This window comes from Neolamprologus multifasciatus, chromosome 11 (genome assembly GCF_963576455.1).
Source record: "Neolamprologus multifasciatus chromosome 11, fNeoMul1.2, whole genome shotgun sequence".
Taxonomy (NCBI): domain Eukaryota; kingdom Metazoa; phylum Chordata; class Actinopteri; order Cichliformes; family Cichlidae; genus Neolamprologus; species Neolamprologus multifasciatus.
In genome coordinates this window covers 20,259,079-20,276,203 of record NC_140449.1, presented here as the reverse complement: position 1 = coordinate 20,276,203, position 17,125 = coordinate 20,259,079, and the positions used below count along the sequence as shown (strand labels likewise).

Genomic DNA, 17,125 nt, shown 5'->3' with positions numbered 1-17,125 from the left:
AGCAAGGGGCCATCACATTCCTCTGTTTACTACTTTTTCATGGCTCTCTGAACATCGTGTGAAAATCGGGATGTAAAATTTCTAGAAGTCACTGTGCCAGAAGTTGTCATACCAGTGCTGACCCTCCCCTCTCAGCTATTCCCGATTCCCCTAGTTCCCTATTTGGCCGTTTCGGTCTCCTTGTGGGCGGGTCGCATGCTTTTGTGGCTCACTCCCACTGTGACGTGCAGAGAAAAGTAGCTCCCCACACACTTACCGGGCCGAGGACTGATAAAGTGACTGACCTGCTGTGTGCGGTCAGCAGAGAGACACCGTGACGAAGCTTTAAATTCTTTATTTATTGTGTGTGGAGTATTTATTTCTGTGAGAGATGAACGGAGTGACGAGAAGTCTGTGCACCTTTGAGGACATCAGAAGTCAAGAATATGGGGTAAGTTACTTATACGATAGCTTACGTGGATTTTTGTGTCTTTGTGCGTTTGCTGTACTTAACTGAAGTAGGTCTAATCAATGGATGACCCAACCAGAAATAAATCAGGGTGGATAATTTCCTGTTCATTCATTGTAATTAATTTATTTACGTTATTTACTATTTCTTTAATTTTTCATTTTTTGTCTGTACTCTGCCCTCCGATTTTGTGGCTTCACCTACTTTAAATGGTGCATTTACTGTCCCTGGCTTTGTTGCAATTAAGGTATTAACCCCTCTTACCCACAGAGACAAGGTGGCAGCTCAGTATTAATCCAAATAACATCTGTGTCTGTCACAAGTACCTTCTGGACACATCATTTAAAGGCTTACAGTTACAGAGAGTGAAGGCAGCTCAGGAACTAAAGGCTGTGCAGTATGTGTGCCACCTGCCCATGTGAAGGTTTGATCACCAGAAATAATCAGCTCACTATGTGTGTGCTTTGCTGCAAACCTGTAAAGAAAGTAGTCCTAAGCTATACTTTATATCCCTTGAATAGGCTTTATTTGCTTGCGTGACAGCAAAAGCATTAATCATTTACCTCACCTGAAAAAACAAACTATTGACCTGCGCTGTGGTTTATGAGGTTGCGGGGCAACATGATACCCTCCACCTTCCACCTCAGCGCTCTCCTGCTGAGCTCATATCAAATCATATTATAGAAACATGTACAATTTTCAAGACACACACGTTCATATTTGTTTGAAAATAACCGTAAGGTCGTCGAAATTCTTAATTTAATTAGATATTGTCTGACTGAGCTCGACGGGAAGGCAAACTATTTTACTTACAACGAATCAGACCCTTTGATGTGTATGAATGTATTAAAGTTCTATCAAATTCATTATTTTTTTGTCCATTTGTGATGAAAATCTATGGTTGGCACAAAGTCCCGCTCCATTTGGGACCCACTGATCTAGATCTTCTGTTGTGTAACTACAAAGCAGACATAAACGTCAACGTGTACAAAGGGCCACTTACACACACACTGATTAACAGCTCTCAGGAATGTGTTATGGGGGAATATATGAAACTTTGTTTGTCCAGTCTTTGTTTTATCTAATCATACATGACGTTTGAACATGAGGCTGATAGCACATTTGCGTCAGCTTCACAGAGAACATAAATTTATCTTTAACAAAGTCAAATTCAGCAGTCAAATAGTCACCCACCTGCAGTATTTGCATCTGATATGGCTGTTCCTAGTTAAAAAAGCAGCCGAGGAACTTTCACCTCGGCGTACTGTAGCGACTGCAGGGTACTGAAAGATTAGTTAATGACACAGTTATCAGTGACACGTCTGTAAGGATACAAGAGGAGGAGGAATGTGCCTGATGTAGCACAGAGAGGCCTTCAGCAGCTCATTTGTTAAGTATGTTTTCGGGAACTGGGATCCTGTGATAAAAATAAAATAGAAGGAACAAGAAGCACTGACTCTGAAACAAAGAGTGCTCTAAGGTTAGTACTAGTGACCAGAAATCCCAGGGTTTTTTAATCTATTGTTCGAAACTGTAGCGCTTTCTCTTTCCTGCACAGCAGGATTTATCAAGGTATTATTTTCAGCTCAGGCAATGTTTAGGAGTGATGTCACAATTGCATGTTGTTGAACGCATTCCCAGCGTCTCTTCTCATCATCAGTCATCTTAGTCAGGAGAGTCTGACATCACCAGCTGGGAATGGGCCAGACATGACTTACTGGCACATTTGTGTTGAGACATGATTGCAATATGCCCGCAAACACCTTTTTTTACCTGCCACACAGACCAGAAAAACGACTGATTATAGGGATTCTAGTGTCCTCTGTCGCTGTGAACTCTGATCCTGGACTGCTTGTTTATCATCACCTGTTCAGGTTCTCACATGATGATATTTCTCGCAACAATCAGCTCCTCTGTCCTCTTTAAAATGGACTTAACCTAATTTAACCCATTAATTGGCGCAGCCTGCTGAGTCAGTGGGACAGTGACACCTTTTCACTGCCGCAGGAGCTACAGATGCATAAACTAGGGCTCAGCACTATAATTATCAGCTAATCGTCCAGTAATTGTCTAAGATTAAATGATTAATTGAATAACAATCATCATAGCTTCTCAGCACATTCCAAAATCCAAAAGTGGGTGTTTAATTTATTCTCTTATGTGACAAAGAAAAGCAGCCTCTCTGGAGGTTTGCAAGCACCAGGTTAGTCACATGAAGAAACCCTGAAACGATAAATAAGTTACCAGTTTAACTGTGCATCAGTCCTATTTTGATTAACTTTGATTCATCTCTGTGGTTTTGTGTAAAACTCCATGTGCTTGCCAAAGCTGGGTGGAGCAGAATATAAAGGTGGTCATAAAATCCATTTTCTATTACCGATAAGTTGGTGTTGAAGCTTCGAGTCGTAGTTTTGTTTACCTAATCTTTGATCACATAGTTCCCTGTGTTAGTGCTTGCTGTTCAGCCAATCAGTTGTGTCAAGAGAGCACATGATGCAGTAAGAGGTTTATTGGGTTACGCCTATTGAAATAAAGGTTTTCTATACAAATGTCTTTATATTCCCATTTCCTTTATGCAAGCAAGACACTGAAACTTAATAACAGTGTGAACATTGTTACTAAACTACCTGAAATCACACAGGAAGCGCTGGCGGCCGTGCTCGGATTGCACCTGTCGTTTTAAAGGCTGAGGTTTATGATGCAGTTGGACAAACGATAAAGTGACACCTGTGCAGCGTGTGGGAAAGCAGTGCAAGAGAGGAGGAATGTCATTTAATTCAAAGACGTTTGTTCAAACACACACACATTAGAGGATTTTGTGTTTGTGGAATGCAGGAAGTACACTTGTAGAGACAAGGGGATGCTTTACCATTAAAGGGCACGATACCTGCTCCTGCCTCCATTCGGAAACATAAACTCTTTCCTCTTTAAGCGGGATCAATTTCTAAGGGACAAATCCAGAAACTCTGCATGTTTAACAGCAACATTCCTAAACTGCTAGTCAACCCTCAGTTACAGCCTCCTGATGCCAAAGTCTGAGATGAAAAGCATCCTCGTATCCTTTCAGCCTTTCTGCCTGCAGGTACCCCGTGATCTTTTGTGTCCATTGTCGTGCACCCAGCTGTGTGGACTCTGTGCATAAGGCTCAGTGTCATGTTTCTGCCATTATAAAGGCAGTGTGCACTTAACCTCGTATGTGTGTTTTGCTGCGTGTCAGTGGCCATGCGTGGGTCACTGTCTATAAGCTCATCCAACTGGTCCTTTTGTCCGTGTTCCCGGGAAGTGTAGTATTACAAGTTGTTGCTGAAGGTGGAAAGGACCGCATTTTTGTGTGTCCGCGGACATAAAAGAGCAAACCAGCAGAGAGACTGAATAGCTCAGAGCTGGGATTAGTGGAGTCTTTGTTTGGCTGTCTGTGGAAGTCCGGAAAAGTCGTGTAATGATGGATTCCTTCTTAACAACTATCCCACTGTTCCCCTTTGGTCCTCCCCCAGTCGTGCACCCTGTTAGAGCTTACAGACATTTGCAATCTGAGTGGAGAGCATGAAGAAAGAGAGGGGATTTTTTTTTTTTTTTTTGCTTTCATTTCTCTGAGTTTTCTTCATTGTGGTTGGACCTCCACCAAGACTATTACTCTATTTCCTTTTTTACATTCATTTTCTATTATTATGTCTCCTGAATATCAGTCCCACACGTCTCGCTGTCTGCCTTTTCCCTTTCACTGCATCCTGAAAAGATAACCAGCTAATCTAGCCCTAGACCTTCTCTAAACACAAAGCTTTTCTTTTACAGCAGCTTTTTATGGTGGCATTACGCAACACGAGCGAGTTCATTTCCCCTCGTCTGGTCAGAATCGAGACGCACTCTGCACATCAGACAGGGTCTCTGGACAGAAGCTGAGATTAGAAAGATTAGAATTGGTTATTTGTTTGTTTTTATTATCCATCATTGATACATTTTTTTTAAAATTAGTTGCTTGGTAAGTGGCATTTCATCTACATTCAAAAATCACTTGAAGACAGTTGATTTTGCATTTCATTTATCTACACTTCCTTATAATTACGGGGGGAGAACAGGGAAAGTTTTGGCTGAAACTACCAAGCTGAAGATTATGAAGCTTGTTGGGAGGGAAAGACCCATTAAAGTGTCAATCCAGACAAAATGCCTTAAAAACTGGCATTGACCTTAGTGGAGGATGGGCTCACTGGGTTCCCTTCTAGTTGTTGGCCAAAACAGAGACAGCTGTCGATAAAGGCAATCGCACACGAATGTTCATTCTAGCCGCACTTTCACCGAGTTGTATTAAAGGCTCAGAGAACAACATGCATCTATAACTGTCTGACAGCAGGGCGAAGTCCCTCTGCAGATGAAGATCATGCGACTTGATCGGTGTTCTGTAACGCCAGTTAAACTGACATTTAGGCGAGATTGCTGTGACACCGCCTAAAGCAGTGTCTATGAAAGGAAAAGCAAGGTAACAAAATGTAGGTAGGGCTGCTGTGGTGCATGATGAGCATCAAAAGAAAACAAAGGAATAAACTATTAATGTGCAAGTGGCTAAACATGACCAGACACTCCCACTCAAATGCACCAGAGAGCAAGCACACACAGATATGCTCATTTTGTTTACGATTTAACCAACCACCAATTAATCTGATTGGAAGTATTACTCGTTCATACATTAGTTTCTGTTTTGAGTTGTTTGGCGGTGACTTGAGGAGGACACAGTGAATACCCACGGGAAAATGAACAGAACAAGTTGTGTTGGCTGGAACGAGTTATATAATGTCTCCGACCTCCTCCCAAACATCCGCATACTTGCATTAGCATAGACGCTGACTGGTCACTATTTATTAGAGGCCGCCGTGTACAGGAAGACACACACGGAGTCCTGTCCTTGGGACTTTTATCCTGTGAAAGAAAATATCTGTGCGTTTTGCTCGAGCGTTGATTCTGTGCATTGTTTTGCCTCCATCTTACTCCACCCTCTTGTATTGTTAGTTTGCCAGACAGTTTATGGCTACTGTGAGGTTATGTTGCCATGGAAATATTCCGTCTTGCTTGACATTACATTTGCTGAGTTCTTTCCCAGAAATCCAGCCACTGTCTTCAGTTGGCTGCGAGCATCTGGAGGGTTTCCGCCTAAGTCCCTCTGACGTCTGTAGCACTTGGTTTAAATCAAACAATCTGTCCCTGTGCAGCAGGGAGAAAACTTTTTCTTTCGTTCTGATGCTCCTACAGCACACTTTCTTACTGGATACTCCCCCCCCCCCCCCCCCACCCCTCTGTCCCTCCTTCTCTGTTTCACTCTGTGAGTATGACTCAGTCTCTCCTCCTCTTTTTTTTCCCCCACTCTCCTCCTCAAAATAGTCCCCAGTCAGCCTCTCCATCACATAACCGTCTCTTTGTGGCTTCACTTCATCAACCTCTTACTTTCGCTGCCTTTTCCAGGAGGGGTGTAGGCGGCTGCGGCTCACACTTCACGACCAGAACCAGACGGCGGCTCGGAGCACAGAGCAGCACAGGGACAAGGTAAGCACTTCCTGTACCTGATAACTTCTGACCACCAGAAGGGAGAACAGAGCAGATCCTGGGCATTAGATCAGCAGCAGATGGAGACTGTTTGGTGTTTAGAGTTTTAAAATACGAGTCTTCCATATTTGAATAGATTTGTCACCTATTAGACTAGCCTGAGAGAATTGATTTTAAAATGTTATCGGATGAGAAAAGTGCTGAAGGTTTGTTCACCCCATTTTTGGATCTGAAGGTTCAGACAGTTGCTGACAGTTGCTTAATCTTCTCTACGATCCTCAGTAATTAGCTCAGAACAGCTGCGCTTTCAAAAAAGGAAAAAGAAAAGACACCAGCCGCGGATAAAGATGCCATCAGCTTTTCATTAGTGGGGTTCCCACACTCAGTGTCTCAAGACAACCATTGTTATACCAATACCAGTGGGACCACCAGAGCAGCACAGTTGCATAACGTGTCTCCACCTTTATCTGCATGTCCCCCCCCCCCCCCCCCCCCTCGCTCTCTCACTCCCTCTCTGCGTATTGTGGTTTTGACCAGATGTTTATGGGTTAGTCTCCATTGCGATTAGTGCTCAAAGTCTCTGGCTCCTGATTACAGAGGCTCTCGGTCTTTCACACCCACGCAGAAAGAAATTTTTCATTTTTGCCTGTTAACAGTTTAATTTGACCAAGCATGCAGACGGTCCTGGCAAAAAGTTTTGTATTAATTATCAGTCAGATTCATTCTGCCAGTTCTCACGAATCCTGTATTGCAGCATTGATTGTAAATATGACCAAACCCTTTCTGGATCATCTGCATTTAGTTTGACATTTTATTTAGAAATTTATCACACCCATCTATTTGCGCAAAACCTCATATTTATATGAGCGTGGTGAAAGTTGGGCAGCACGCTAACGTATTTTGTCCACTCTGTGTGCTCGTAAGGGTCTAACCCTTTCACTCCTTTGATTTTTTTCCTCGTATCTTTTCTTTGACTTTTCATCAAGTCTGTCTTTGTACGGACCGGCATTGTTCTCCTTCGTTTTGTACATTCCTTTTTTGGGGGGCAAAGAAAAACCAAGAATTTATTGGAACCGGAGAATGAATGTTTTGCGGTGCTGCAAATGCTTGCATTTGATGCGGTACTTGGATTGTTTTGCCACGAGTTCCCGGTATTCAATGCGCGAAAGTCACATGGTCTGTCAATCTCTATCGTGAACTCCTCTTATGTCTGCTAATCTCCAGCCAATCGGACGAGCTTTTGCACTGGTGCAGCCAGCCAACGAGAGGACTGCTTTGACCTCTGAACCAGTCAAATCCACAGAGGAGCAGGTAGAAATCATCAAGGTAGGCTTCTTCGTATTTTCTTTGTTTTGTTTTTTTCTTCTGTTGGTTTTAAACCAGTATATACATTCATGTATGTCCTTGTTTCAGGTGTATCTAGAGGCCCGCAAAAAAGAGCAGCAGAAACACCAAGAGAGCCTGAAGATGCTGTCAGATGAAGTTTCACAGATACAGGAGGTCAGTGTCTGGACAGCATCTAACTGGCTGTTTCACTAACACACAAATGCACACAGTAACTCTACAGTCTGTCGTCCCTGTTTTATAGCTTATGTAAGAATTTGCATCTTGTAAAATCATCCTCACTCATACGCCTCTTTTCTCTCGTGATTCCCTTCAGCTCCTGACTTTCCTGTGTTGGTTATTTGCTCAAGTAGAAAACATACATGTTCAGATAATATCTTTTTTGTGTGTTTGTGTCACACAGGTGAGATACTGCCTGAAGACTCTGAGGGAGCAGATGGCAGCCAAAAACAAGGTAAGCCATTGTTAGCCTTGCATCCTGAGCTCTTGATGGCATTTCCTTTAACTCTCCCCTCACTGTCTTTAACATTTTCCATCTGCACTTCCTCCTTTTATCTGTCCAGCCGCACACAAATGGGTGGAAGGTTGGAATCCCCTTCAGAAAGAGCACTTCATCCACTAAACCAGGAACTAAAGATGACGGGCAGGTGAGCAAACACACGTATGCACATCATAGCTTCAGTCCTGTGGTGTCTTGTTGGGTTTTTTTTTTCAACGGGCTATCTGCGTCAGTTTGCGTTTTCTATAAGATTCCTGTAAAGCGATCACCTCCCGGAGGCTCACAGATAGAGTGTGGTGTAAAGTTAAACAGCGAAGTCGTCATGGGGGGAAAAAGAGAGGATTAAAATGGCAGACAAAAAGCAGCTACGTTTACAGCACCCCAGGGTGTAAGAAAATGTGCGGAAGAGCTGTTCCGGCACACTATGTACCGCTGCCTGCGTATGTTATTGTTTTCAGGCCCCCTTCATTCCACGCATGCTTCATCCTCGCTGACTCTAAGCCAGACATTTGTTGCATCCTCTTGTTGTGCGTGTCAGCAGTGTTTTGCAGACATGCACAACAAAGAAGCTGACACTGTTGTGTTTGGTTTTTACTGTTTTTGCGCCACTTATAGCAGCATTTGTGACTCACACGACAGCTTACTCGCTCTAGGTGTGGGAGGCACAACTAGGAGGGAAACGCAGGTCAGGTTCCAGCTGCGCCACTGACGCACGTGGACACGCCTGTTTTCTTTATAGCGGCAACACCAACAGAGCTCTTACGAGACTCGGCCATCATTGTATTGATTACATCATTATAAAAACATCTGAGTACTATTAGGGTAATCCAGCGCTTTATTTTCTGTTAGGACGTGGATGACGAAGCAGAGAGAAGCAAGCTGAGAGAAGTCAGTAAGCGCTTATATGCACAGATGCAGGAAGCAGAAAAGAAACACCTGGAGGATAAAGAGAGACTGCAGGTAACCTACACTGGCTTTGCATTCATCGGGCATATTACATACAAAGTAAACACATACATATTTATATAATTTGCATGAAAGCGATATTTAGAACAAAACTTTTTGACCAATCCAGGCTGAAGGCAGCAGGCTTAGAGAGTGTCTGAGTGACCAGGAGGAGAAGCTGAGGAGTACAGAAGAAGCCAATGAGAAGAAAGACCAGCGCATTGATGAGCTCCAGAGGCTGCTGGGAGGAATGGAGCAGGAGAGCGCCACGCTGCGGGAGGCCATCCGCAACCGTGAGGATGAACTGCGGGAACTGCGAAAGATCAGAGAGGAGGGCCACAGAGGGGCGGAAAGGTCAGCTAATAAGCACACACACACATATAAGTGTTAAATTTTCCACTTATCAATCATCTGTCAATAGCGTGCTGTAACTTACTGTGTGTGTTTTTAGGACTGAGCAGTTGGAGAAGGAGGTGGCCATACTCAAAGAAAAGATCCACCATCTGGATGACATGCTGAAAAGCCAACAGAGGAAAGTCAGACACATGATCGAGCAGGTGGGATGAGCATGTGCGGCTCTATAAAGCAAACACATTGTCTCCGTCTTCTTTGCGTAGGGATCGCTCACTGTCTGTCTCCGTGTTTGCTCGTCTTTAGCTCCAGAACTCTCGCATGGTGATCCAGGAGCGGGACCGCGTGATCAAAGAGCTGGAGGAGAAAGTGGCATTTTTGGAGGCTGAGGTGAGGACAGCTTCTCCTGTGAGAAAATATGTCTGAGGAATTTAAATTGAAGGGTCAGGGTAAACGTAGACCAGCCTCCGCAATTAGAGAGAAGACGAAAGGAGAAAAGCTGAAGCCAGTGTCTGTTCTGTGATTATAATTTGCACCCTTTGAAATCTCCCTGTGTTTACAGAACCGAGAAATGCACGACCAGGTGGACTACTTTCTGGGAGGACAAAGGTCAAATTCCTACCTTTCATCAGAACGCAACGCTCAGATTGTCTACAGGTGACTTATTTTGCCAGCGCTCTTACAATATATTACCTATAAACAACACATTTAGGTTCGTTAAATGCTGTTTTCCACCTAAAAAGTAATTTATCCTCCTCTCATCACTACAGCAAACCAATCAAGCTGTCCACCTCATCCAACAAACCGCTTCCTTTCATCAAAGTCATCGAGATCAAGTCATGAACCAGCTGGGCAGATGAATTAATCAGTTACTGCTGAGAAGGGCTCAGAAGCACCAACTGCCTGTTCGATGCCGACTGAAGTGAACGGTTCCGATGTGCGTGCTGAACATCAGAGACCACAACTACCAAACCAAACAATATTGAAGGAAAAAAGGGGGTGGGAGGGGATTATCAGCACACATACAAACACACACACACTTGCGTGTCTGCGCATATGCATAAAGAATGTCCGCTTTAATGTAGGTGCATTAGAGAGAGCGATGTGTGTCTAAGTTTACGTGTAGTACTGCAAACTGTATGCAAGTGTTTTTGCTTGCCCTGCTTTAAGTTTCTAATGATGATTAACTGTAAGAGCAGGGGTAATAATTCCTAACAACATTATAAAATTCACATACAGCAATGCAGCGCCAATAAACTGTAGCTAACGCCACCGTCGGGACACACGATGTGAAGAATCATTAACACGTTTATCTGAATTGTGTCTTTGTCTTCGTTGCTGACTCCTCCGTGACTCCGCTCCCTTTCTGTGTGAGCGGTGTAATGCTTTAGAGTGTAAATACTGACTGTAGCCTCTATAAGGGCGACACCCTGTGATTATTTCTATGGGCTATTTATTTTTTTCTCTGAGCTGTTTGTAAGTAAATATATGGTTGTCAAGCCTCCAACGAAAAGTATGGCACTTTATGAAACTGTGAGGATGCGGAAAGAAAAATGAAGATGTTTGGGAAGTCAGACACGTGAGAGGCGTCCTTTTTTCTTAATATTTCTTGTAAAGCGTTTCAGTCACTGTGCAGACAGTCACCTTCTTGTACATATCAATGTGATTTTGATGTTTTGATTTCTACCTAACAGCTTTTTCCTCTATATTTATTAATGTTAAATGAAATGCCTAGAGAGATTGTTTAATAGAGAAGCTTTTGTACGACGTACCTGTTAATCTGCTATCTGTGTTTGTTTTAGAATAAAATCAATGAGTTTCCTTTCAGTTCTTGCGCAGAGAGCACAAGTGAAATAAGGTGACGCGGGCTCCTTCTGCTGGACGCTAGTTGCATTACAAAATGATATAATGATACACTTTATTGGGTACATCAACTACTCACTAACGCATACATTTAATTTAAATAATTTAGCAATGCAGTACATCTAGGCATGTGAATGCATGGTCAATACAACCTGATGAAATCCAATTGTTTAATCACGACAGCATAACTATTAGTTTTGTGTGTGCAGCCAACAAATCTGCAGCAATTGTGTGACACTATCATGTCAGTATGGACGCCAGCACCTTGTGGAATTTATGCCACGAAGAATTTAAAGGCAGCAGAAGGGGAAAGAGGGTCTAACGCAGTACTATCACGGTGTGCCTAATACAGCTAGTTTCAGCTGCTCCCTTTGCCACAAGGGGTCGCCACAGTGGGTAGGTTTGCATGTTTGATTTTGCAATTTTCTTGTCAAAGAAAATTCCCAATGACTCAAGAATCAACTGTATGTCACAGTTTTATTTGGATGGTAAATTGTATAGTAGGCACCACATAAAATAAATTATTCAGGCATTAAAAAGCCTCCCTGGGAAACCATAAAAGCAGATGAAAATGAAACACAGCTCTCATATCAGTATACCATTAAGAGTCAAGGAACAGAGTTCCCACATTTAAAATACATCAATACACTGAAAATACTGTTAATTCACATTGCGCTGAGATAACTGATTTTTTTTTAAAAATGCACTTATTAATCACAGTTCCTGAAAACAAGTAGCACTATGGCTTCTGTAAAAAAATGATCAAGACTTAAAAAACAAAGTTGCCAAATTCACTGCAACAAAAGACAGCAAAGATGTACGTGTAAACATAAGTGACATCAACAGCAGATTTCTTTCTCACTAAGCAACAATTAATGCTGGTTTTCTCTGAAAATGTAACTATTAACATTTTAAAACAGTTGGTTATTTTCAGCAAGTCTGCATAGGTGTTTACATTGTGCAATAAATACTGATTGTCTTATGCTGTTGCATAGCCTAATAGCTCTGGATTTGTTTTGGTCAAATCAAACCTACTTACTATAGTCGGTTAGAGTCATTCTACCCACGCATATAGCACGCATACATGCAATAATACATACATGCAATAATATGCATAAGCTACACTTGGTAAAGAGCACTGTAACAGTAATCTGATATGCACTACAGTGTAAACAAGGCAATACATGTTAGAGTATGAAGGCAGTGTTTTTGTCTTTTCACTCTGAGACTTCAGGCTCCGTAATCACTGGCAGCGCTGCCTTGTCCTTGACCTTCTGTTGGACGGGCTCATTTTCAGAGCGTACTGTCTAGAGTGTTGTAGTTGTCTTTGAAGTTCTTCAGCTCCAGGAAGTGTCTGGACCTCTTGCTGCGCTGCTGCATTGTAGATGAGAGGTAGGTGGGTTGGGTCGGAGAGGGAGAGGAGGTGCTTGCAGGTTCTGTGGTGCCGGTCAGGTCTCTGGCTGCAGACTGATGGTGCTGACTTAAAGTGCTGCTGCTCTGAGACTTCACTCTGAAACAATACAAGGAGAACCAATTGTTCCCGCTGCCTTATTAACATTCCATGCTGGGATTAAAGGAAAAGCTGTAAGGGAGCAGCGTGAGGCTTGGCTGTGTTTTCTTACATGGAGGCCAGTTTTGTTAGGGCTTCCTGGTACTTCAAAAATTCTGCTTCACCAAAAGCCTGAAGACAAAAGCAGGAAAACATCAAGATCAGTGATTTGATACTGAAACCAGAATAAAATCTTTAAGTGCCCTAAAGATTTGTCAAATTTTCACTGCCATGCTGGGCAATACGGAGAAAACTTAAATCTTATGGATAATATAGCTTTATACCTTGGGCTTCACAGTATGTTACAAAAAGCACTACTGTTAAAGACCCCATACATTTTTTATTTAAGAAAAAGCACAAGAATTAGCAAACAAAATGACATCAAGTGCATTGGAACTACAACACAAACTGGGAGCCCACTGGAAGGTCAATATGGAACTGTTTGTTCATGTGATGATGATGATGATATACACTCACCAGGCAGTTTATTGGGTACATCCATTCAGCTACATGTCAAGACAACTCTCATCATCAAATTACATGGCAGAAACTCTAATTATGTACCCACATGACTATCTGTAGGTTTTACAGAGAATCGTCTGAAAAAGAGAAAATATCTAGAGAGCGGCAGTTCTCTGAGCAAATTATGTCAGAGGAGAACTCAAATAAGCTGTTGTTACAAGCCAAAGTATGCAGAGAAGCATCTCTGAAAGCAAAACACGTTGAAACTGTCAAGCAGAAAACCGGATTGGGTCTCCCTGCTGTCAGCTAAGAACAGGAAACTGAGACTACAACTCCCACATGCTCATTAATATCAGAAAACAGAACATAAAATGTTGCCTGGTCTGATAAGCCTCTGTTTCTCCTGTGACATTTGAATGGCAAGGTTAGAACGTGCTGTAATGGATGTGCAGCCAACAAATCTGCAGCAACTCTGTGATGCTATTTTGTCAAACTGGACCAAAGTCTCTGGGGAATGTTTCCAGCACCTTGTTGAATCTGAGCCATAAAGAACTAATGAAGGCAGTTCTGAAGACAAAGGGGGTCCAACCTGGTACTTGAGTCAGTGAGTAAATAAGAGAGGACTGAGCTGTGGACGGTCTGAGAAAATGCTGACCTCTGCCCCATGACGAGCTTTATTGTAGCCATCTAGCACCATGTCGATGACAGAGCTCTGGTTTTCTCTGAATATGCAGTGGGAATTTCGTAGCTGCAGAAGCCAGGTCCGAAATCTTTTTCCAGTAACAGCGGTGGACGTTCCTCCAAGTTCACGAAAAGGAAAATCTAATGACAAACAGTTGAAGATGTTGCTGTAGCAGTCAGGAGGAATTAATCTGGATTCATGGCAAAACAAAACAAACTGTAACAGAGAAGCTTACCGGCATCTCTGATGGCATCAAGTGCTTTCATTCTATACAAATAGTCACAGGAACCTGGAACATGTGCACACACACACAGACTACTTAGTGCACGGGCATGGAAACTATTTACATGAATAGCTTCAGGAGTGGTGCGTGTTATGTGTGTGTTTGTTTGCTCCTCTTACCAGACTGTTCTCTCTGCATTAACCGGTCATCATCTGGAGACAGCAGACGAGGCTCAAAGTGGATTTTCTGGACCAGGTTCAGCTTGGCTTCAATTTCTTGTCTCAGCTCCTGGAACAAAGACACAATTCTTCAGCACAAACACAAAAAACATCGGAACACACTTGCATTATAACAGTGTGCGTTTAACCTTTGGTGCGTTGTGGCCAAGGGGTACATGTGGTCCTCTTCGAGACTTCATGGCAAGTCGCATAATTTGTCTTTTGACAAAGATGAACAGCAAGACAAAAATCTGAAAGAAAGTTAAATGTTAGATGGATGTCTGAGTTTCCCTTTTTTTAAAAAAACATTATTTCCATGGCCAAGCAGCTCCTGTAGGTGGCACTGTTTTTTGTCCATATAGTGTAAATAAATGCAAGTCCTAGGGTTAAATGTGTCTTTGTTTCATTGTTTTGTTGTGTAGGGGCTAAATTGAGGGTAAATGGCAGCATATTCTTTAGAACTAAACAGAAATATTTGGTTTGGACCAATATCGAGAATATCAATATCAAGAACCAGTTTTCTACAATAACCCGTTCTCGATTAATGACCCAGTAGTCCAACTCCTTGGAATTGTTAGTCTGCCTGCCTATCACTCCCTCTTACCGGTTCCACTTGCACTTGTGCTGCAATCAGGTGATTTCATTTTATGTGTTTGAAGAGGACAATAATGGCACAGTCTGCAGCGTGGATATGGTTTGTACTGGTTTTTTTTATCTACATCAGTGACCTTCTACAAGTGGCTCATGTCAGTAATATGCAAATGTATGCAGATGATACTGTCACATATACACATGCAAAAACTGCAAAGCTTTTGGCGAATAAATTAACAATCGCAATGCAAAGGATCATGGAGGGGTTTGACAAGTCCTGTCTTACTCTTAATACAAGTAAGAATAAAGGAAGGTCTTTTCAGACCAGAAACTTTCACTAAGGGTTAGAAGACTGAAATTGTGAGTGAGTTTGAATATCTGGGTATGATTTAAATTTCAGTTTTAAGTCTAATATAAAGCAATTGATCAAAACTATTACATATAATCTGATAAAGCCCGAGGGACATTAGAGTCTGCCTCTCAGTAGAAGCTGGTAAGACCTTCATGCATGCCATGATTCTTTGTCATATGTTAAACTATATGTTAGAAACAAGCTTGGGAAACAGTCACTAAACCACTGAAGGGACAGCAGATGCAAATTAGCTTTAGGATATTTCTGGAACAATGCATCACATGGTAACATTTATGTTAATATTGTACATGGTGCCTTTTCAAATAAAGTCAGTTAAAAAAAAGACCTCTCAGGTCATCAGGTGCAGATCTTTTAAATGTTCCCAGAATTAGATCTAAGTGTGCTGAGAACATGAGGGTGCTTTGAGTTACTATCACGCTGTTCTTTGGAACAAGCTGCCTGCTGATCTGAGGTGAATGACATCTGTGCATACAGTCAACAACAGACACAAAATCTTTTTATTCTCAGACGCTTCCACTCAATAGCTGTGTGTGTGTGAGTGTGTGCATGCACATGTACATTAACTTGTATTTTACCTCATTGTAAACATTTATTTTGCTGTTTTCACTGCCTTAAGACATCTTAAACCGACATATGTTTTTATGTTTAACTTAAACATGCTATATAAATTAAATTCCATTAACATGAGTCACGCCTGGGCCCTGCAGTATGCTCCATTGGTTAATTGTGGTTTTATAAATAAATTGTTTTGTTTGTTTTTTGTTGTCTTCATTTCTTTGCCACAGTCCCTGAGCCAGGTTGTGACACCTCCAAAGGGTAAATGTTGTCAGTCATCACTCTAAATCGTTAAATCACACAGTGTAGTGTCGACATTTTTTAAACATTACAATAATTATGAATGTTATTATGATTAATCGCCCAACTACAGGCACCAGAGGAGAAATTGGGTTGCAGTGATATTTATTAAACAGATTTTACACACTATTAGTACCTTTCAGTTGAGTACAACATGGTTGAGGGATCCAGGTGTTCAAACTTGTAATAACAGCTTTATTTGTGTTTAACAGCAGATTATCAAGTAGAAATGAGTCTTTGGATAAAGTATCAACCACTGCAAGCCTCTGATGAGGAATGAGGCACCTGTCCAAGCATCGCGATTACCTCTGTAACCCGGGACCAGTTTGAATTAAACCAGCACAAACAACGTTAAACAAACTCACCAGACTGCCATAGGCCATCACAAGCACCACGTTAATTCTCGAAGGAAGCGAGTCGTTAAACATTTTGAAGATCTGCCGGTTTTCTTTTTACTTTGTTGTTATTTTAACTGAACTAACTGGATAAATGTCGATTCAAAGTGCGTCCAGTGCCCGGTACGTGTCTCATTTAAGAAGGCGTTTTCAAACCGCAAGCAGCCGACATTAAAGGAACAAAAGACAAAAACGGGGAAGTTGAGCGGACTAAAGTGCTTGTTGCTACATTTCGCTGCCTGATTTGTTGACTTCCGCGGTAGTCACGTGACCGGTACGGACAGGGGTGACGTCAGGTCTGACGTTGCCCCTATTGTGTGTGCATGTATTTATTAATTTTTTAAACTATATATTTACGGATGCTACTTTACTGCAATGACTGTATAACAGAGTCATTGCTTCACACATGTAAATAGGAGAAAAAAACGCCTGTTCTTCTTTTATAATAAAGGAAGTTCAGCAATGTGTTTCTATTTTTCTTCCCCAAAAACAAAAACTTATAAGACTGGATATTTAAAGTCTTTATTGTCATCTTCTCCCCTTTTTCTCTGTCCTCTTCTGTTTGAAAAAATACCCTCTTCTTTGTTACCTTCATTATTTCTTCACTAAAATTTACTTTTTTGAAAGGAACTCAATATCAGACAAATCATAAAAATAAAAATAAAAACTGAAATGCTTTGTCAATTCAAGTCATCTCCATCTCCAGCTTTCAGCTTCTAGATTTTTCTCCTTCTTCATATTACATTTCTATCTTCCCTGACACTAAACGTCGTATGACCTACTTATAAAATACAT

The 17,125-nt window shown here is 41.8% G+C and overlaps 2 protein-coding genes across 2 annotated transcripts; one reads left to right on the top strand and one right to left on the bottom strand.

Moving 5' to 3' along the window:
* Nucleotides 1–242: 242 nt before the first annotated feature.
* tuft1a (tuftelin 1a) lies at nt 243–10,935 on the top strand. Its single transcript, XM_085177287.1, has 12 exons — nt 243–430; nt 5,900–5,980; nt 7,205–7,306; nt 7,394–7,480; nt 7,728–7,778; nt 7,888–7,971; nt 8,673–8,783; nt 8,899–9,122; nt 9,220–9,325; nt 9,426–9,509; nt 9,682–9,776; nt 9,890–10,935. The coding sequence occupies exons 1-12, from the start codon at nt 371–373 to the stop codon at nt 9,960–9,962; spliced, it is 1,158 nt and encodes a 385-aa protein (XP_085033413.1). The 5' UTR covers nt 243–370; the 3' UTR covers nt 9,963–10,935.
* Nucleotides 10,936–11,932: 997 nt separating this feature from the next.
* Nucleotides 11,933–16,598, bottom strand: ltap1 (lipid transport auxiliary protein 1). The gene is made up of 7 exons (XM_085177289.1): nt 16,301–16,598; nt 14,266–14,367; nt 14,078–14,186; nt 13,911–13,964; nt 13,649–13,815; nt 12,605–12,663; nt 11,933–12,492 (listed from the first exon to the last, which is right to left on the bottom strand). The coding sequence occupies exons 1-7, from the start codon at nt 16,361–16,363 to the stop codon at nt 12,276–12,278; spliced, it is 771 nt and encodes a 256-aa protein (XP_085033415.1). The 5' UTR covers nt 16,364–16,598; the 3' UTR covers nt 11,933–12,275.
* Nucleotides 16,599–17,125: the final 527 nt, after the last annotated feature.

Coding starts and splice junctions, on each gene's coding strand:
- tuft1a (XM_085177287.1), top strand. CDS start 371: ATGAACGGAGTGACGAGAAGTCTGTGCACCTTTGAGGACATCAGAAGT. Junction 8,784..8,898: donor AGGATAAAGAGAGACTGCAG/GTAACCTACACT, acceptor TGACCAATCCAG/GCTGAAGGCAGCAGGCTTAG. Junction 9,123..9,219: donor GGCCACAGAGGGGCGGAAAG/GTCAGCTAATAA, acceptor GTGTGTTTTTAG/GACTGAGCAGTTGGAGAAGG.
- ltap1 (XM_085177289.1), bottom strand. CDS start 16,363: ATGTTTAACGACTCGCTTCCTTCGAGAATTAACGTGGTGCTTGTGATG. Junction 13,965..14,077: donor AATGCAGAGAGAACAGTCTG/GTAAGAGGAGCA, acceptor CACATGTTCCAG/GTTCCTGTGACTATTTGTAT. Junction 13,816..13,910: donor TGATGCCATCAGAGATGCCG/GTAAGCTTCTCT, acceptor GTTTGTCATTAG/ATTTTCCTTTTCGTGAACTT.